At 38.5% G+C, this 22,181-nt stretch overlaps 1 protein-coding gene across 2 annotated transcripts in view; it reads right to left on the bottom strand.

The window, feature by feature from the left end:
- Positions 1-643: 643 nt before the first annotated feature.
- The window catches only part of AGPAT5 (1-acylglycerol-3-phosphate O-acyltransferase 5), a 54,143-nt gene continuing 32,605 nt past the window's right edge, over positions 644-22,181 (bottom strand). For both annotated transcript variants that reach the window (XM_015859300.2, XM_085543894.1), the window contains exons 6-8: positions 16,597-16,758; positions 4,104-4,227; positions 644-3,205 (exon numbers count right to left, since the gene is read on the bottom strand). In XM_015859300.2, coding sequence (XP_015714786.2) covers positions 2,980-3,205; positions 4,104-4,227; positions 16,597-16,758 — 512 coding nt within the window. In that variant the 3' untranslated portion in view covers positions 644-2,979. The remainder of the gene's footprint in view (positions 3,206-4,103; positions 4,228-16,596; positions 16,759-22,181) is intronic.

Raw genomic sequence — 22,181 nt, forward strand, 5'->3', positions numbered from 1 at the left:
GCAGGATCGCCAACCAGCAGACCAGGCTGCCCAGAGCCACATCCAGCCTGGCCCTGAATGCCTCCAGGGATGGGGCATCCACGACCTCCTTGGGCAACCTGTTCCAGTTTTTTCACCTCTGGATGAAAAACTTTCTACTATTATCTAACTTGAACCTCCTCTGTCTCAGCTTAAAACCATTCCCCTTGTCCTATCACTATCCACCCTTGTAAACAGCTGTTCCCCCTCCTATTTATATGCTCCCTTCAAGTAGTGGAAGGCCACAATGAGGACACCCCAGAGCCTTCTCTTCTCCAAGCCAAACAAGCCCAGTTCCCTCAACCTTTCCTCATAGGAGAGGTGCTCCAGCCCTCTGATCATCATAGTGGCCTTCCTCAGGATTCATTCCAAGAGTCTTTCTTGTACTCCATGTCTTTCTTGTACTGAGTTGGGACCCAAAGCACAAAGCAGTTCTGACACATTTTAGCTGCAAAGAAAAGAAGAAAAGGACATAGTTGTATTCATTTCATTGGCTCCCTCTCATACAAACACTTCTACTGAGGACTCAAAACCACACACACCACCTTCTTCTGTGAACTGTTCCTGTTAACCCAAGTAGCAAACATGAGAACATAGAAAAAATGGAGCACGCAGACAGGACAGAAAAGTTGAATGAGCATCGGCTCTTCTTATTTTAATGAAGAAATATTTCAAGTTAATATCAGTGCATATTTAGAAATAGCATGTGATACTCCCAGTGCCAAATACATCAGCAAATTACAGTTTCAAAACTTTATAAATTAATTGCAATGAAAAAAAAAACAACCAAAACAACTAAGAGTAACGAAGAAAGTAACATTCAAAATAAACATCCTGCTTGTTGCACTGTGTCAATTATATTCCTGACAAGTAAACAGTAAGAGAGGTCCAGTATTTTGTGGTAATTAGGCTCTCCAAAACAGCATTTATTTTCCTACTAATGAGTTAAGCTGTCTGCACACATTTCTGATGTGCAACTCGATGTTATTCTCAGCTGCTACAAAGAAATTCAATCGTGAGAGAGTAAAACTTCATTCCGTGATTCGAAATCAAACTAACCCGATAACACTGCCTTCAGGTTACACTCACTGGCAATGGTCAGCAGAGCATAGGAAGAGCTACATCTGAGCACATTTGGCTGTTACATAAAAGGGCTTTTTTTTTCTTCTGGTTTCACAGCCTCATAACAATACTGTTTTTCAACATTGTTCCCAGTCATTGTTTTTAACACGGTTCATCAACATATCCTGAATCAATCACCGATATAAATAACTCCAGTGACAAAATCCATTATGGAAGGACACGGAGCTGCAACCTGAAAGCTGTACCGAATGATTTTAAGGTGGAACTGTCATCATTCTATCAAACAAAAGAAAAAGCCAACAAGAAACAAAGTCCACAGTAGAAGCAGTATCTCCAGTTAACTGGCACACAGTGAAATCTGAAAAATGGAGTTATCATCTTAAGAGAGATATCTTAATTCACAGTGGGTTTAAATGCGAGACAAATCATACTGAAGTGAAAAAGAGGCGCACATTCAAAGCTTGCTCGTGTGATACAAAAATATTCTCTACTTCTTTCATTTTCACACAGGGAGTCTGATTCTTTAGTGAAAGGAGCTAAAATACACCCTCTTTCCTACCCTGATGCTGTACATATGGACAATTCCCTTGATATCAGGAAATGGCATTTTCCCAACAAAAATCCCAGCCATGGCAATTGCAGGCTTTCTGGTAGTGAAGGTTTGGTGATTCTGCCTTTAGAAGTACATTTTCAGGCAGGTGAAAGGATTCACATTTCTTTCACTCCTAGACCATTGTGCAAGTTGTGTACATCAACCCCATAACTTCAGTCCCCCTGAAATCTGCATCGCCTGGGATGCCTTGGAAATCTAATGTGATACTACAACACTGAGATGGGTGCCAGCTTATGAGACATCAGGCTATGTCAGGTTAGCGGGAAAAGGCACGTGCTTTGTGTTTTGCAGGGACACCTGAAGGTTGCTTGTTACCATAACCCACGCTCCTGAAGCTACCGTGGGCCTGTGTGTTACCCAGAGGGCACAGCTCACACCCAGCGCTGGTGAGGTGCAGGGAGCTGTGAGCGCTCACTGCTGCTTATGGCACGTGGACATGGCGGTTCCGTGAGCCCAGCTGGAAGGCCCGACACGCTATGGGCAACGCAGACACAAGGAAGGTACAGCCCGGTTAGGCCACAAAATAAAAACCCACGTCATTATACTGCACACATTCCTTCTATGCACAAACACGGGGTGCGCAAAATAAGCTGTTTGCTCAGTAAGGTTTAATGTTTTGCATATGTAAAATAACTGGCTAATACTGAAAGAGAATCAAAAATCATGCACTAGATAAACAGAGCTCTCCTTCCCCATGAACGTCTTATTCTGCTTTAGGCAGCGTCTCACCATTTGCCAGCTTTCCAGGCCCTTTCTGAGAACACAGCATTTAGTTAAAACTGAAAAGCAAAATTCCGGAGGAAATAAAAAGGTTTTGATTTTACTTGCGATACAGCTGGGGCAGATGCAACTGGGCTGCTGCAATGCACCAACGAGTAACGAAAATTCAACATGAATATCAGAAGAATAAATATATAACCTAAATTAATCTCTGTAAATACATTCACAGGTCCACTTAAGACACCCTTACACATAGCTCAGACTTCATCTGCGGATAGAGATGGGTGTTAGTTCATGGGGAAAGCCATTTATCATATGACTCGGTTTATCCGCCGTTATTCCAGCAAAAATGAGTAGCAAATTTGAAAAACTACATTGATTTTCCCCAGACCAACCACACGGAGGCTTAGGTCACAAATTTGATTATTTCCAACGTTCAGTCGATAAGGCTTTATTTACACATTTTTACTATAAATTCGGGAAAAAGGTTGGTGCACTGTGCAAGAAAAGACAGCACATCCCACTGAGCGGAGACTAACAGCTGCTTATGGTTTAATGCTAACCCACAGGCAGCCAATTAAAGTCCCATAGATCCACGTTTTTACATAAAGTTTCCTTCCAGATTCTGTCAGAAGCATACTGGCAGTCAGGCCACCCAGAAACAGCAAAGATGGCAACGTTTTCTTGAGGCTTAATTTGGAATGAACGCTTTTTCCAGGGAACTTGTTTCTTCTTTTAGAATCCTTTGCATCATAAAACTCTATTAGTAACCTATGAACAGAGAAAAGTAGATGGTCACATTTATGCTACTGATGACGTTACTTATCTAACAGTTTAACAGTAGGTAGCAGCTCATTTGCAGCACATTCAACCAATTGGTATGCTTTAAGAATGTGGTATAAAAGTAACATCAAGCGTCAGAGTACACAACCTGAAGCCTTGTGAGCAGTAAAAGTGTATTTTCCTTAGGGAACAATCTCAGTATTGGATATAAAGGTTGAAAAATACCCTCTTAATTCAGGTTTCAGTAAATAAGCCAAGAGTACTGGGCAATTTCTTAAGATAAAATATCATACGATTAGTCATTAGGAACTGAAGTGGGATGTAAAGTATTTTCATGAAATAAACTAATAAATAACAAGGGCTTACAGGACAAGGTATTGTGGAAGCCAAACACGCATGACGAAAAGGTGACACCATAGGTGTCTGTGGATTACATTTGTTCTTATTCAGTCACTACCTGATGGAAGATGCATACACAGTTTTGACAAAAGAGACTGGACCAAGATCTACCAAGGTTAGGAAGGCCCAGCCATAATGCTAACTACTAAGCTAGAGCCAGTTTCCTTTCTCTTTTCTTGTCTGCCTTGAGAATCTTGCACTGCTGGATGTACGTGACAGTCTCAAGAACATAAATTATGTGTAACTGAGAGTATGAGTCTGGTCTGGAACATGCTTCTGCAGCTCTAAGAAAGGCCTAAAACCTATAGATTTCAGCTTTAATCACAGAAGCATTACAAATAACATGCACAGGAGTACCAACACCACTTGTCTGCAGAGTGACCTACAGCCTGTACTGCCAGTAACACAGAGATCACAGACATATCTATTGACATCAATGAAGAAAACAAGCCGCTTAAAACATAAAGTTCAGCTCAGTGCTACTCACTTATCCTTTATTTCAAAGCGTTCATGAAGCCACCTTCTCATATACATCTGCTCTTCTGGAATGTCCTTCAGTTCAATTCGATCAATGAAAATATGAACTTTTGGGCATTCCTTGCAAAGGAACTCTAAAAGAGAACAAAACAGGACTGAGTTAAAGAAACACTGTACAGCATTTATTCATCTAAGATGTGCTGAAAGTCTGCCCTCACAGCTGTTAAATGCCCTGAAAGGTCAAGTTTGGTTTTCAAAAGCATTCCCTATTTATGTTTGAATTCTGAGCACCTCACTGAACTTAGCAGCCATCTGACCTACATGCTGTTATGAAGGGCCCGCTACCAGGTGTGGCACGGAAGAACATTCTAAAAAGCACAGCAGGAAAACACTGCACATCTACCTCAACAGCAAGCTGCTCACTCTGTATTGTTTGATGCCATGACTTCTCTGCAAGGAAGTTATCCAGTCTGCAATTTGGATCGAAGTTATCAATCCTCTTCTCGTTATAAAAGCTAAATGTTGTTTGCTCCCGGATTATGAAAAATTGCCTTACTGCAATTCCCCTTCCCCATTTCCTCATTTTTAACCCCTGGAAAAATGTAGCAAGCAAGCATTAAGTCAGTTACTGATAAAACTCCATTACCCAAATGGCCTTATGGAATATCTTACAAGTAATAAAAGGTAGAATACTGTACTTGGCATGAAAAATCCATCAGCGTTTGTCCATTAATATGCATATATCAGTAGCAACAGGGATTGTAGGAATGATAGCATCCCCATAGAAAAAAATTAATGACGTGTGCATGGAAGTACTTGGAAATTTGGACAACTTCCATATTCTGAAAAGGGAGAAGTGCCTTTCTACTATACAGATAGGCAACAAATATCTAACACAGACTGGGTGGTCCCTTCAGGTTGTTGACATTTTTTTGGATAGCCATGTACATGTACAGAAGACTCTGACCCATAATTATTAGGGGTATCTCAAAGAATGTCTGTGCAAAATAATTGTCACTGCATGCACATCTTTATTATTGTCTGTCTAAGCAGATATTCCCCACATTTGCTTTCCTTCTTGGCAAGATTATTCTATTTTTAAGGACATTATAATCTTTATCATATACTAGAAATTGCCTGAAGGAATTTTAAAAGCCTGTTCATGAAAATGCATTTGTGTGTTTGTAAAGGGGGATGGGAGGAGAAGAGATAAAGGGATCAGTAAAGTCTTATGGCATGTCAATGCAGAATGTGCCTAGTCCTCATGCAGAGAGAGTCCTCCGTTGTACTGACCTTGGCACACAGAGAGCAACACTGCCATGGGCTCAAGGGTTGACCAAGGGCTCCAACCAGAAGCAGACACACCTCCTAGCTATGGCAGACATAACCAACACTAAATATAGCGCTGCTCTTAAAGATTTAGCAAAGTCATCTCCGAGCTACAGCTATTAGATGGCATGCAAGTGAAGGATTTAGAGGTCTGGAATGGTGGTATATACACACAATTATCTTCAGGTTCATGCATAGTGCTTTTCCTAGCCAGGATGAAATCAAGGTTCATGTATCCAAGGTTTTCCTGCCTGCTTTTAATGGTCAGAAAGGATTTTCCAGGTCTGATTCTCTGGAGATACTGTCCAAGACACCTTATGAAGGTCATTCACTGTACAACCACCTAGAAGTATAATACCAATATTTCAAAAGGATGGACATATTGTCTGTATCTTAACTGCTTATAATGGTCACTGATGTACAAATCCTCTTTTGGAGGGACAGTACCTATTACGTGGGACATGCTAAAAATACACAGATCTGTATTGTAGAAAACAAGTGCCTAGAAGCCAAATGGTATGGTGTTTTTATACTACTACAAAAAACATCTCTGCCACACATATTCAGCTCCACCTGAAGGTCTAGCTCTAAAATATATCTAAAATGTTCTATGCGTTGTATGGTGAATGTTTCTTTCTATTCATAGCACGCAGGTTGTTCTGTATAGGAACCAATGGCTCCTTCCTGATGTTATTAATAACCTCAGTCATGAATGATTAAAGAAAATCACAAAAGTGAAATTCTAAGTTAGATGAGAGGATTGTTAACAGCCACGTGATAATTTTAAAACTAACGCCATGCTTCTTAAAAAAGACTGGTATTTGGTTATTTAAAGATAGCAACAGAGCGCATTATTAAACTCAAGTTAACAAAAATGGAGTAAGATAGCGATATTTCCAAAGGAATACGTTCTCCCAAAGTATGAAATGTACCAATACCACTAATCTGCTTTGAAATGACACCCTCCGCTCCAAAAATACTTAAGCCTTTGCTGCTCTTTCTTCTACGCTAAAGTTCCAGTGCAAGATGCTTCTTACATCTTCTTCTACTGGTCTTCTTCAGTCAGCCAACATTTTGTCCACAGATGTGAAGATCCTAAAGCTTCCTCTTCCCACCTATGTAAATCCCAACGCTCTTCTCTACAGCCTTGCAATTAAATACAGCCGTGTGATTTGCATCTCTAGAGGCTTCCCCAGAGAGGATCAGTATTCCCACCCACTGACTCAAAGCCATTTTATCCAAAGCCTGGACATCCAGTACATCTGCAGATGACCTTGTAACACATGCAATTACAATGGTCAAGGAACCTGATTAGTCTTTAACTATCCAACTCATTTAATGGTCTAATGCAACTAATATTTTTTTTTTGTTTGTTTGATTCTTTTTCTTTTTCTTTTTTTCTTTTTTCTTTCTTTTTTTTTTTTTTAAGGTGCATAATGTCACTGCAATCACTTAAGAACACCAATGGATAAGAACGGTTTACTGACAGGTTGTTTTTGAGAAGAAACAGCTGGATTTTATCAACACAGCCTCTAAAGGTTTGTGGTGGTCCCATGACCCTTAATTTCACATTAGCTTAACTCCCAAAAGACTTAAGTAATTTAGCTAAGAAACAAAATCTTACTGAAGCAATTTATTATGTGCAAATTACATCCAACTTCAGCGACATCAGCCCTTAAGGCCAACATCTGACAGGCTTTTCAGATCCCTAAATTTGCCAGAATTTGTTGTAATTAACAGCAGGAACAAGTAAGGCTGAACTCTCCTTCTAAAGACAAAATATAAGTGCAAATCATGCATTATAATCAAGCACCATACCAGAGACAGTGTTAGTCAATCAAGAATCCACTATGATTTGGCTTAAATGACCATCAACAACTTGTGTGGGGGCCAAGAGGACTGATTTTGATTTCTATCTGGTTAAATAATGGATACAAGTGCAGGATGTTTGTAATGCCTTAAATGACCAATCACAGCAGAAGGAAAGAACTGGAAAGAATAAAGGAAGCCTTACAATTCTGTTCTTAAACTGTGAATTGCCAACCCTCTCCCTGTGGGACAGAATACATGCTAACCCAGGAATGAAGGAGTCAACGCAGAATTAGAATTAATGGAAGGGATGCAATAACTTCCAGGATAGGGACCAGTTTCCCAGAGTTTTTAATTGCTAACAAAGATTTTGCAAGCAGTGTTTTGCTTCCTGGGACTTTGGCAAAGTTCTGTATGTGCTCCTCACATTCAAGAGTCAAATAATTCTATTTAAGTTAACAGCACTATCAGAGAAAGTGAGGGAAGGAGAGAAGCTCCAAAACTTATACATGCCTAATTTTGCATAGGGATATATAAATGGCTTCAGAACACTTTTTCCCTAATGATGGCATGGAAGTTTATCTCAGCACCCCAAATTCTTTGTCTTGCCCCTTACGGAAGTTGTGGAAGTGACATTATTCTTGAACAGATATTCCAGTATTCAATTACTAATGAAATTTGCTTTTATACACACTTGCAACATGACAGCAATAGGGTAGCTCAGATTCCAGCCTCCTACATTGGCTCTTTGACTGCCCCATCATTACTGCCAAAGTCCTCCACAACTGAAAAATGGGAAATGGAAGCCTGATATAGTCAAAACCACTTCAGCAACCCCCAGTTATTTGCTATTTCGAAGGACTTCAGTAATGTTTGCAGTAGGGTGAGGGTGGCACCACAGGAAACTGAGATCTGAATAGTGTATTTTTACTCAAAAGAACTAATATTAAGAACACAACAATGAACCCCCTTCAATAACAAAACACTACGTATTGTCCTGTGTACAGTTTTACAGGCAATCTCATGACAGCAAATGTATATTCCTCTCTGAACTGCAGATGCTTTCTTTACTTCTTAAATTTCCATTAGTGTGGACTCAAATTCAGCTATCAAAGCAGTTTGGAAGTGATCTCCTCCTCAAAAGAATGAAATCCTATCTCTCTGCTGTCATTTATTTTTCTATACCATATTAACCACCAATTGGCAAAATAAACACAGATTTAAGCAATGCATTCTTTCTCAGCTCTGTGCTTTCCACCACCTCAAGTGGAGCTGCCAGGAAACTACTTCATTGCTTGCTCTGAAAAATAAAGCCACACTGAAGTAGAACAGCATCGGAAGGGAAAGCAAACCAAGAGACAGATCTGTTTCTCCAGGTTAACCTATGAGGGATACAGTGCAGTAAGTGTGTTAGGAGCTGGAGGACCTTTAGGTACAAGAAAAATGGGATTCTCTCGAATCTTAAGTATGCCAGGGTGCTGGCAGTGAAAACTGAAAAGGCCTTAGAGAGTACTTCAACTAGAAGCTGGGAGAAGTAAAAGGCCAGGAAAAGCAACTATTCAGGTTGACCAAACTTAGGAGGAGAACATGGCTAAAATGTAATGTGAGGACAAAGCTCAAAAACCTCTACATCAAATAGGAGATTTTGACATGAAGATGAGAGGACAAGAATTTGACTGAATGGGAAATACAGGTGAGGGCACAGCAGCAGGTGTGGAGAATTTTATACAGCACAGTAACATAAAAATATCCTGGTGTATCCTCTAAAAATACATCCTAGAGAGATATGTTAGATGGTGTCAGGATTGCCGTATTAACAAGATCATAAGCTTGATGACAGTGGTGAGGCTGTAAAGCCAGACTGAGAGCTACAATTGCAGGAATGGTAGCAGGAGTGTGAGATTCCAACTATTCCTTTACTGAGCCACACCAGTGCTACATCAAGATGAGGTGCAGAGGACGAAAGAGCAAATGGCTTCTTGGAACAACTATTTGCAGAACCCACAAGGAAAAATGCCATTCCTAATGGGACCTAGAGTAGTGCACAGCATTAGTGAAAAGTGGACCATAACAACAGTAAAATAAATGCAGAACCATCATATGCAATTAATCTCTATGTTATCTCTATAATTGGAGAGGGCACAGAGGAGAAGGAAAAGTGTCAAAATACTCTAGAATCATAGAATCACCAAGGTTCGAAAAGACCTCTAAGATCATCCAGTCCAGTCGTCCACCTATCATCCACATTTCTCACTAAACCACATCCCTTAGTACAACATCCAAACGTTTCTCGAACAGAAGAAGAAACAGAAAGGAAGGCAGCCTTACAGGCTGTTGAAAAAACAAACAAACAAACAAAAAAAACCTTAAATAACAAAACTTAGCAAAACTTGTATTAGAAACTCAAATAAAACCTGTGCAACACTGGAAAACTGAAAGTGCGATACCCATCTGTATGGCTTATTAGGAAAATTAAGGATGGTACGATTACATTCCTTCTCTTTTAAAAATAGAAAGCTTGTCCAAATCAGGAAAACTCACAGATCAGCTCATGCCAAAAGTAAACATAAAATTAAGAGGATGAAAAAGGAACACAAAAATGCAAAGGATGCACTAATGATTAAACTGTTTGAATACGTCAAATGCAGTAAACCATCCAAGGAACTAGTGGGACTGCTGGATGACAAAGGTATGAAGAGTGTGGTAAAGTGTAACACCGTACAAAAGGGGCTCAAATAATTGTCTGTACCAGTCTTTCTGGCTGAAATTGTCTTACTACTACACCTATCATGTTCTTTGTACCATGCTGCTCAAAGGAACTCGATCAATAAGTAAACAGACAAAGTATTAGACTAAATAAACTAGCTAGATGCCAGGAAGTCACCAAAACCAGACAGCATTCATCCAAAGGCTCTCAAACGTGGAATCTGAAAACAAAAATGTGTAACCCATCATCAAAAATAGACACTGTGCCAGAAAAACAAGAAGTTTCCCTTCCTCAGATGAGAGCTTTAGAGATGATTCTGGGAAATACAAACCAAAGAGTCTTACATCCCTGGGTAAGACAGCAGAGTTCTGTAGTAAGGTCACTAAGCACAGAGATAATCACAGTCTGTTGGAAAAGAACTGGCATAGATTCTGTAAAGGGAAATCCTGCCACACCAATTTGATGGCTTTCTACAGTGGTGTCAAGGAGCAGGCGGATAAAGGGGATTCGCTGGCCATGATATATTTGAATTTTCATAAAGCTTTTGACGGGGTTCTACACTGGAGGCTATTAAAGAAACTAAGCTGCCACGGGATTAGAGGAAATTATGTTTTATAGACCAAAAGCAGCTTAAAGGAGAGGAAACAAATGGAGGGACTTAACGGTCACTTTTCAGAATGGAAAAAATGCAGCAGCTGGGTTCTCTAGAGACCAATGCTGGGATCGGTTTTAGTCCTCGTTGTGACCAATGAGCAGACAATGAAGTCTCCAGGTTTTCAGATCTTTTCCAGCAAGCTCTTCTGGGATATCAAATTCCAGATGGTGAAGAGGAACATCTTAAGGGCCTCCAAGTTGAGCAAGCATAGAAAAGAGTGGCAGCCGAGCTTCAGACCAAATAAGTACAGGGAAAAGAAACTGAAATGTGACGCTTAGTTTGGAATTGGTGGCTACAATTTGGGAGCTCAGTGATGATTCTCTGAAACTATCCTCTCAATGAGATAGTAGCAGCCCCAGATCCCCTTAGAATACTGGTCAGCATTAGCATGGATACTGAGAGCAGGGCTAAAAGAGCCACTTTCAGCTTGTAAGCCCACAGTTTAAACAGTTTGCAATTCTGAACTCTTTGTCTCAAAGAGAATACGGAATTAGAAAATAATACAGTCAAAAGGAACAACTAAAACAAATGTTTGCCTTAAATAAGGCAAAAAAGCACCTCCATTATAAACAAGGCAATATTTAAAAGGCTGAATTTTCAGTTTGGAGAAGGTTATCATAGAATCGTGGAATCACAGATCTGCTCAGGTTGGAAAAGACCTTAAAGATCATCAAGTCCAAATGCAGCCTAACCATACAACCCTAACAGCTCACTGCTAAATCATGTCTCCGAGCACCACAAAAGCTGAGGGAAAGATGTGAAAGCTTAAAAAAACCACTAAAGATCCCAAATATGTCAGATAAGAACTACATCTTAACAAATCCTGTGATTTCAAGTGTGGATAATGATATTTCTGTACCTTTCTAAAGACATCCAGACGTAAAGGACCTTTTATAACTACTATTAGAAAACAGTGCATACAGTTTTCTGCACTGGTATCAGCACCAGAGAGCTGCAGAGTGTCATTGTAAGCTACCTTGCTGGAACAAGATGTTCCTTGATGAAAGCCCACAGTCCTTGCACATCACTGTTCACTGAAGCAATCTTTGAATGGCTTTAATCTGTTTTGGAACAGACGCACTCTGGCCTTTGTGCTGCTCTATTACAATTTGTGAATACTGTATGCTGGCCAAACTCTGTAGTTTCCTACAGAAGTATAAAAGTTTTGATCAGTAGGTTGCCAGCAACAGCCTAGATTGTGTTGGGTCTGTGGGTTACACCTAAAGGGTCTCACAGATGGTGGCTGGAAAGGATAAGATTTATGAGACTCCCCATGTAGACATATCAGCCTTCCATAACACATTTTTTAAGTTCCAGAAATGGAAAAAAAAAATATTAATACACATACATAAAAAAAAAAAAGAAAAAAAAAAGAAGAACCACAAGGATTGGAACAAGGCAAAACAATAATCTCTCTAGGCAATAAACAGGATCTGGTAGGAGCTATGCCAGTACTGTTAGTATTTCTGTTTTTCCCTTTTCTTCAGCCAGTTTGTTTTGATAAACAGAGAACAGCATCACAAACACTGCAGGGAAAGGAAAAAAAAAAAGGGACTCTGATGTACAAAAAAAGCCCTGCAAAAACCAAACCCAAACACAGGCTTTCAGTGCGGCAACATTTTTCTGGCCAAAACCTGCTGGTGTGAAGAAGTTAAAGTTGTTATTGTTATCCTCAGGGCTTAGATACACGTTTGCATAAGGATCAGGAGTTCCTCAAGCTGCTGCACTTCAAGGCTACGTGTGCATTCCTTGCACATACGCACGAGGCACGTGTAGCAGAGTGATTTTATAAGCCTCCAGGGTAAACACTTTGGAAATCCAATTTGTTTAGCAAAGGTTTGCTGGTGACCATTGCGTCTTCTGATTATATGTTCTCAAAGGGAAGCCACAGACATCTACCTTCAGTAGGTACTGCCTCAAGATAACACACAAGGCTCTTGTTTATGGTCAGACAAGCACACGCCTTGGGCTCACTGGGAAACTGGAGGGGTTATCATCCCCATTGAAGGTGCATCTGTAACACACAGAAGCAGTATCCACAAGTGATTGTTGTTTGGGAAGAGGAAGTATCACCTATGCTTGCCTTATTCTTACTACACTCGGCATCCAAGTTTCCTTGTTGCAAGGAGCAGGAAACTGGGCTACAGGACTCCAAATCTCTTTATGTCCTTACTTTGAGATAGGTAAAATAATCAGATGTCCTTACTCCTTTTGGCAATCATGCTCTGGAAGACTTATCTTGTCTGGTTTTTGGAGTCCAATAGGGAATGACAGCAAGGCCTGCATACATCCCCATGAGCTGATGCCACTGTTTGGTGAATGCTGTTATTTACAAACGGAAGCACAGTGTTTAATTGTTACACAACTAAAACACTTTTCATTTACAGAGACAGTCTTTATGTGCAGAATACTGACACACAAGTACAGATCTGCACCTAAAGAGCCACTTCAAATAAGTCATCCAGAAATTACCAGACAGGCTTTTGTGCTCCTTGAACTACCTTTAATAGGAAATGACAGTGGTTCTAAAGTGACAGATCTATGGAGGAAAAGTGACAAGGCATCCTGTTTAAATCTGATTGATTACTTATGTTGCGGTGAAATCACTGTATTAAAAATGTCATATTTTAATACTTCATACTAAATAAAATCAGTTTTCCTTTCAAGCATGATTCTAAGATAGAATATCATTTGAACTTTGCTGCCAAGCAGTGTTATTATCAAAACTGCTGCAAATATTTCAATGGAAAATTTACATTATGAAATATGAAAGGTAGTTACTTAAATTTTGTTTAAACAGATGCAGCACTACAAATTCATGGCATGAGATTTACCATAAAAGTCATAAAGCCATAAAAGCTATCCCACACTTGTTGCAAATCTCACTGAATCACAGAATGGCAGGGCTTGGAAGGGACCTCCAGAGATGTCAGCAATGCTGTTGTCCAGCCTCACACTTCTAATTCACATCCTTTCAACTGCTCTAAAGTTATCAGCTCATATATAGTGTGTTTTTTAATTCTTTTGATACATCTATAACTATGTGCTTGCTATCATTCTTTGGACATTAATAGACAGCAGATACAACCAAATTCAGGCTGAAGTCCAGGCAAAGACTGCTTTCCATTGCTCTAGTTTCTTTGCTATTGTTCTGTACTTCATTGCCTAACTGGGTCCTAATAAAAGCACAGGCATTTGGAAAAGTGTAATTTCCCCCGGGGAAGTTTGGCTAGTCTGACCTCCTCAAATTATACCCATCAAAGTGATGTACTGATTTTCAGAACTGTGCACACACACACATGCTTTCAAAGTGTTTGTTCTGGAATTGATATACGGCAGAGTCAATAATTCTCAGGAATTCCTCTGACTTCTTTAAGACAGAGTCTACATGTATTTTCTATTTTTGCTCAATGTTTACCATTGTCACATGCTGCTATTTCACACACTCTTTCATCTACAACGGCCAGATAAATACCATCTGGTTATGGTAAAACCTCCAGGCTGCAGGCAAAATAATAAAGATGTAAATGTGTGCATAACGCTCTTTCAGGTGCAAGAACGACAACAGTTCCCACGTCCTGTGAGAGCTACCCCTTAACACCAGGCAACGTGGGAGAACGTGAGATGTGAACGCTCAGCACATTCATTTGGAAGAAGGAAAATCAGGTTCTTTTAAGAAGAATGATAATATATGCTTTTGCTATAGTAAAACAGTACCAACAAATCCAGCATGAGCATTTATCTCTTTCCTCTTTTTCTTGTAAATTGTTGAAGAATTTAAACACAAATTGCATCTTAGCTGTGCTGAACTGCCCATGTGATTATTTGGATCTTAGGATCCTAAGGACCACAAATAAATACAGCCTAGCAGCATGGCACTCCCTGCGAGGAATCATCATGGCCTGTCTTTAATGATCTGGACAAACCATCTTCAGTGCTGGTAGAGGGAAGAGCTTGGTGAGAATCTATTATTCTTTGGAGAGGTTGCCATGTGGGGAAAAATTCCACTGGAAACATAACAAGATCCAAACTTGTTGGAATGAATAATGAATAGATGGTAGAAAAAGTACAAAATACAAATTGCAAACAATAGCCATAACTGGATGTGAAGCACTAACAACAAGGGATGACACTGTATACAGCTACTAATTAAATCTATGCCCTTGAAAACAGAACTTCCAGCTGGAAAGTGACAATAAAATATTTAAGTGCATAGACAGCCACAAAAATTTCAATGCATTTGAAAGGATATACTACAATAATTTGCCTGCTCTAAAAAGGCAGCATACTATCAGATGTTCCTGGCATTCATGGCTTTACTCTAAGCACAAATGCAGATGGTGAAGGTGTACTGAGCTTGGATTTGATCCTGTTGACCAGGTGAACACAATATTTCAGTTTTCTAGGGTGAAAAAAAAATCATTTTTTCCTAAGAAAGTTGATTTAAACAAGATTGTAATAACAATACAATCCAAATAATGACATAATAATTCAAATCTTTTTATTGTATTATATTACTGAACAGACCAGTTGTTGGACTGTTGCAGAACAGTGAAATGATCTTGACCTTTTACAACAGAAATTATTACTTTCTTTCTTCCATGTTGTGTCTGGAGGGTCTAAAGGAATGTTCCCCTCTGTAATTTATAAAGCCTCCTTAATCTACATAATTTATATTATATGGAGTATATGTGACTGCCACAATAATTTGGAATGTTCTGGATGGATATTCCCTTTATCTACTCTGTAATGGATAACAACTGGTTGGCTTCACTTCATTCCGTGTTACTAGCTTTATTGTTCCTGAGACAGTAATTATTCCAGCCTCTCCAGTGAGTCTGATATATCCCTGATTGATGTGTATGCAGCCCTGCCACAAAGGCTGGGCTCCCCGCCCTGGAATCCTGAGAAGGCTGGATGTGCAGTGGTCGGTCCAAACTACCCAATTACCACCTGACACCAGGTACAAGAAATGGCCAACAGGGAAATTCAGTTTGTTAGTTCTGTTTAGGTAATTATACCATATTTCACAGAAACTTGAAAGCTCAATAAGTGAAAAGGGTTTGTAAAGAATTTGAACACCTGCCATTTTATCATTATGTAATGATATTTTAATAGCTTAATTAACCATCAGGTTAATTAAAATGTCTGGTGTGAGAATCTAATAATCCAGCCATAAAGCAAGATATGCTACAGGCAAGGGGAAACAATTCTATTTGTTTTAAATGGAATCTTGAGTGACAGAGTAAGAGGGAGGCTGTCAATCTTCAAGGGGGACTATATTTAAAAACAATGAAAAAAATTAAAAAAAAACAACAACAACCCAAACTCTAAATAATAAAAGTCTCCAAAACTAAGTTTAAAAGAAGATTATGTCCTAAATAAAACACATTAAATCACTCTCAATAGTTAACCAGAAATCTATCCTAAGAACTTACAAGAGTTAATACACAGCATTAGTAGTTCTGTTTCTTACCTATTTAGAAAAATTTTAAATTTGGTGGAAACTTAAAAACAGACAATTCCAGAACTTCTAAAATCCAGCAGCTGGAACGATGAACTTTACATCACCTCAAGAAGTTGTGCCCATTAACTAAGTGAGCTGGAAATGGCTGTACTGGCAACTATTTTCAGCAGAAGGAACCAAGTCCTAGCCCTACATTGACACTGGACCAGCTGAGGATCGATAAGATAGCTAAGAATTTACCTGTATACCCTGTTGCTTGCACACTCAAGTTCATTTCAATTCGAAAAAGCACTCGTGGTGCACAGAATCTGACCACAGAAATATTCTGTGTGTAAGTAGGGAAGGGAAGGAGAAGGAAAGAATGTTGTGGGTAAGCGTTACCAAGCCAAGTCACTAATCACTGATGCCCCATCAAGGAGTGGTGAGATGTCTGGAGCACTGTGGACATAATTTTCAGAGCACTAAGAAGTACCAGAAGTTGTCTTTGCATGCTAATATATACATGGCTGCAGCATGTCTAGTATACATCAACTCACCTGTCATAGATGGTGCCAGTTTTCTTTGTCCTTTGTGGTCCACAGTACCTTCATATGCCACAGTCACATCATACACTGCATCCAGATAGTCTTTCATTGTGTCGATTGCTACATGAGTTGCCTTTACACGTGGCGTTAGCACATGCTTCAATACAGCAAGTCCTACAGAGAAAAGAAAATGAAAGTGCTTGGAGGTAATCTGAGCAATACTTCCAAAATGAACATCATGTCAGCAAACTTCAGCACCCCCGCTCAAAATCACTGAAGGATGATTTTTAATCTCATTTCTCAGCTGAGGGAGCACATATGCACATCACATTTGCTCTACAGAACACACGTAGAAGACAGAACACAGTTATTGCAGAATATTAATGACAAACAGGCTGCTCGACAGAAGAGTCCTTGTTACCGCTGCTGCTCTAGTAGTGATGGTTCTAAGGTGCCTTAAAGATGATAAAGAAGCATTTCTCCTTACTGTTTACGTTTGTCCAACATAGGTTAAAAAAAAAATTAATAATTGAGAAGTACAAAACAGAGATTATCACCACCTGAGACCCTGTTTCAGAAACAGATGCGGTGGATAAGACATATGCACAGATAATTTTAAGCACTCCCAGTGCTTACCCAGCATTTTACTTCCAATGGACAAATCAATTCCATCAACATACTGAATCCTAATACCATCCCACAGTAATTAAACAGCAGTTGTTTCAGACTACACATGCTTAAACAATTTGAAAGACTTCTCTAAAGCTATGGTGCTCACCACTTCCACCAAAAGCACACTGAAAAACACACAAGCACATTGGGCTTGAAAATACAAACTTTATTCTATTTCCAAAGTTTTAATATACAATGAATTGCAAGATGAAAATACAGCAAATCCGTTTGTGATCTGAACACAGATCTTCTACGCTCACATGAAAATGCTTCTACAGACAGACCTGAATTTTACTGGGGGGGTGAGAGGGGGAAATCACTATTTTGCTGTACAATGTGTATTTTTCTCAAAGACAATATGATTGTGATTATTGCTTTCTAGCCTTATCACTTATGTGTTTACTTTTCTTTTTTTCTAATAGCACCTCTCATCAGTGCTATTGATTCCTGATACTAGAAAAGGAGATTTTTTTCTAAGCCAAAATATTGTGGTATTGGTTTAGGTAGATTTCCACATGGAAAAAATCAACACAAAAGATCATATACTACGTCCCGATTTTGTACTGAACTTCTGTCCCTCTTCTGTTGGGTAAAACATACTCTGATGTAAGACTACGTAGTTACCTACTGAACACTATAGCTTCTGAACAATAAACTTCTCTAAGATTCCTACAGTTGAAAATTTCAGTATAAATTATTACCTTGATTTCTTAATATCTGCTAAGAGCCTCTTTGATCAAACAGGGAGATAAAAGGTTATTTACTAGCACTCTTTCTGAAGTCATTGTTCTAAGCCTTACCGGCAGTAGCGATAACCGTCTATACAAAATGTTATATGGAATGGGTAAATATTTTGAAGGATAATATGGTGGCAATGTTTTTTTAGCTTGTGAACTGTTACATCAAACAGCTAATTATGTTATGTTTCTAAATGTTTACTCAGTAAATGAAGCACTGAATATTCTAGTGTTGCGACAGCAATGGTATTAGTGTGGACACTGCACTCAAAATAACTCTTGTTGATCCAAATTCTCTAACACAATAATTTTGCCCTAGAAACACTGCCATTCCTTTCCTGTCTATTTCACCTTCCCGTTACCCAAACTAGTACTGAACTCAGTCCTCTCGATAAAATAACACACATATCTAAGACTATTCAATTTTTTCAGTTTTTTTTTTTTTTTAAATTAAGTTTTTTAATTAATTCATGGACATTTCTGGTGGTGAAGATTGTCAGTGACAGTCTAAGAAGTCCAACTGTAGAATAAGTCTCTCTTATGCCATGTGCTACCTGTGAACTCTTGAAGGTCTAGATTCAAAATGAGTATGCATCTAATAAAGACCATAATCTGTTATTTAATATGGCTTCAGTGCATGATAAACAAGCATCAGCTATAGGAGTTCAACACATCCTCTTAAAGAATCTTGCAATTACTTGATGATCTTTGCTAAAATCAACATAACAGAATTTAAACCCAAGTAGCTACAGTGTAGTTACCTTGGCAAGCTGCCTCCATCCAATTCACAAAATACAGTGTGCTTAAACTGTTTTTAATGTTGAGCAATACTAAGCTAGAACTCTCTGTCAAAGTATTTGAGGTCATGAGATTTCATTTTAAATGCCAAAGAAAACAAACTAGATGTCTAATAATGTAATACCCTACCTTAAAATGCTACAGCTTTGCTCTTTTATGTTAGCTGATACTTAAATGACTAACAAGCATAAAATACCAGAAAAATGCAATGTCTTGATGCAGGCATAGAGGAGAACCATACCAGGGGCTTTCAAAATCATTAAAATCATATGAAAATCTGAATAAGTAGATTGAATAATAGTACCTCAACTAGCAACTGTAACTAAGCTACACAAGATGCAAAATTTTGTTGCAGACTTTCTGAAAGAAACAATAGTTTTACTTAGGAAAACATCAGCATCTCCAGGATTGATTTTTTAATAATAATTATTTTTTTATTTTTAATGGAAACAAAGAAGAAAAGGAGGAAAAAAAAAAAAAAAGCAAAGGCACCATTTACCTTATTTCTCAGGATGAAGTTAGATATAAAAGCTGAGAGCTGGGGAGAGTTCATTGTAGCCTTCCAGTGCTTGAAAGGAGCTTATAAGCAGAAGGGGGACTGACGTTTTATACAGCCTGATAGTGACAGGAGAAGGGGGAATGGTTTTAAACTGAAAGAAGAGAAAATTTAGGACAGATACTACAAAGACATTCTTCACCCAGAGTGTGGTAAGGAACTCAAATGTGCTGCCCCATCCCTGGAGATGTTCAAGGCCAAGCTGGGTAGGGCCTGGGCAGCCTGATCTGGCGGATTGGTAACCCTACTCATGGCAGGGGATTGGAATTAGATGATCTCTGAGGCCACACTTCCAGTGATTTCTATAGAGAAGATTTCCCTTGCTTTTCCTTTAATCTGAGCCAAAAGCTCACAGAACTTCCTCCATTAGTCATAACTTCTGATATGCGCACTCACCATATTTTGTAACTAAACCAATTAAAGAAACAAACAAAAAAACAAAAAAAAACCAAATGAGTTAAGTTTAATACCAGCTAGGTCTTTCTTGCCTCTTTTTCCCTGTGTGTGTGTACACATGTTCCTGCAGTAGTAATATCTGATTAAAAGCTTTGCAGCTTTTTGGTGTCCTATGCACACACCTAACACGACATTCCTCCCAGCGTAATGGAACACCCTCAGTAGTTGAAGGTTTGGTTACTGAAACCAGCACCCAGAATGACATACAAAATTACATATGGTGGGAGTGCTCAGTGTTTATGATGGAGCTTCCTCTCCCAGCTTGCAAGTATCTCCAACGTCCTATACGCCCTCTCTCACGTAGCAGATTTTAAGAAATTCTGCCAATGAAGTTGTACAAGAAACGTGCTCATATAAAAAACAGTTATAATACACTGCATCTTCCCAACCCCATAGTGAAAAGTTAGGTGTACAGTAGCAAGTTCCAGTTATAGTTTCAGTATTCTCAGGCACAGTTTGCTACCAAACCAGTAGACAGCACAGTAATTGACCACAAATCCCCATGATGGCTGAGAAGCATTAAAGAGGCATCAATCAACACACACATTATGGAAATAAAAATATTAAGAAAAAGAACAACAGGCAAGAGGAGTTTTAAAAAATGACAGATATAAGGTATAAAGTCATTTGCTTGTGTGTGCTTCAAAAGTTCTTAAATAGTAAGATTCTTAAAAGCCATACTTTTAATTTTTCTAGGCATAGTCTGCCAAGTCATCTACTGCTTTGCTTCAAAATGTGTTATGCCTCAGTGAATGTAAGTATACACTGAGAACACTGAGACAAATATGAGACTGTGGTAATTAAGAAACATCCATTTGGAACAACAATTTGGAATAACATTCAGTTATTGCTAATGTGAAGCATTAGCAATGCTTTCCCATCTCTTTGATGAAGACCAAACCAATAGGTAATTATGTAGGAATGGGGATCTTTGCCATTTTACGTTTCATTTAATAACTTTGAAAAACATTTTTCTTATCATTCGCCAATGTAAAAAACTAGAGAAAATACCAATAAATCTATTTGTATGGTAGTACTGCATTGACTTGCATACAAAAGTCTTAGCAGAAGACCTTAAAAACTTGCATGCTCTTGAAAAAAAGTGAGTTTTCTTATGAACAGCAGTACAAGAGAAGTAAGAAATCCTCTTAAGAAGAGTACAGCAATCCCACAGCAAGCCACAGAAGGTACTGCAGTTTGGTACACTGTTTTCTGTAATGGGCAAACCCAGAAATAAGTTAAGAATATAAGATAGTTTCTTACTTTCCTAAACTTGATTTTCTAAGGACATCTATTGATAACAGAAGTCCTTTCTCCATCCTAAGCATACATCTCTCAAATGCTACTTAAGATGCACTCACAACACAGCACTTATGAAAACGTTACTCTCCTTTCCAAAATTCAGTGCACCCCCTTACAACAAGTGTATGCTTACATCAAATTGTGTGAAAAACATATCATCAAAAGACAGTTTTTAAAGACCATTTCACATAATATTTCTGGATATTAAATACTTCACATTGCTTTAAGATACAATCTATAACCAATGCCAAGATCTAGAAGGGAAACATTTTTAATTAGCTTGGTAGAAACACCTCTTTTTCACATGACCTGTAAAAGCAATTTTGTGATAAGCATATCCTGCACGCACAAACATCTTAGTAGAAAGCACGATACTAGTCAAGATAAATTTAGCACTAAAAGAACATTTACATTTGCAACTTTTCCACACAAAAACAAGGGAGATAGTAAATGAATACCTGAAATGTTTCCTTGGTCAAATGACCCTGCTTCGAAATGAAACATTAATACAGAATTCCATAAATGCTTTTGACTCAGAAAGGTTGTTTTGTCTTCATTTAGCACAGCAAACCAAGCTAAATCTACCAAGCTTCTTATCATGTTCTCTTTGACTTTTCAGAAGTTAATAGTAACATTTGGAGTAGGAGGACTGCGGATTATTCACATTTGTTTTCAAATATTTGAAATGTCATTCCTTAACATTTGGATAAAGTTAATATTCTACTAAAGCTAAGAAATTTAGGGTTGTTCGGAACATTACAGAGGTCTAAGTCCTAGAAAATTATTAAAAATCCATACACATACATTGTGGAAACATATAAATGAAATGTACCTTATGCCAGAAGTTGGTACAAAAAAAAAAGTCCAGTATTTTGTGTGTTCCATTGAAAGTCTGTTCTATAGTTCAGTATCAGTAATTCACATCAAAAAAAATTGTTCAAAACAAATACTTACAATAAAAATACCACTTCTAACATTACAAGATTTGAGTTATATCCCTATGAAAATAAGACTTATCTACACATTATAATTTCCTAGACTCAAAAACTCAAGCCAATTGACTAGCATGGGGAGAA

This window comes from Coturnix japonica, chromosome 3 (assembly GCF_054131305.1).
Source record: "Coturnix japonica strain WE chromosome 3, WE-NBRP24, whole genome shotgun sequence".
Taxonomy (NCBI): Eukaryota; Metazoa; Chordata; class Aves; order Galliformes; family Phasianidae; genus Coturnix; species Coturnix japonica.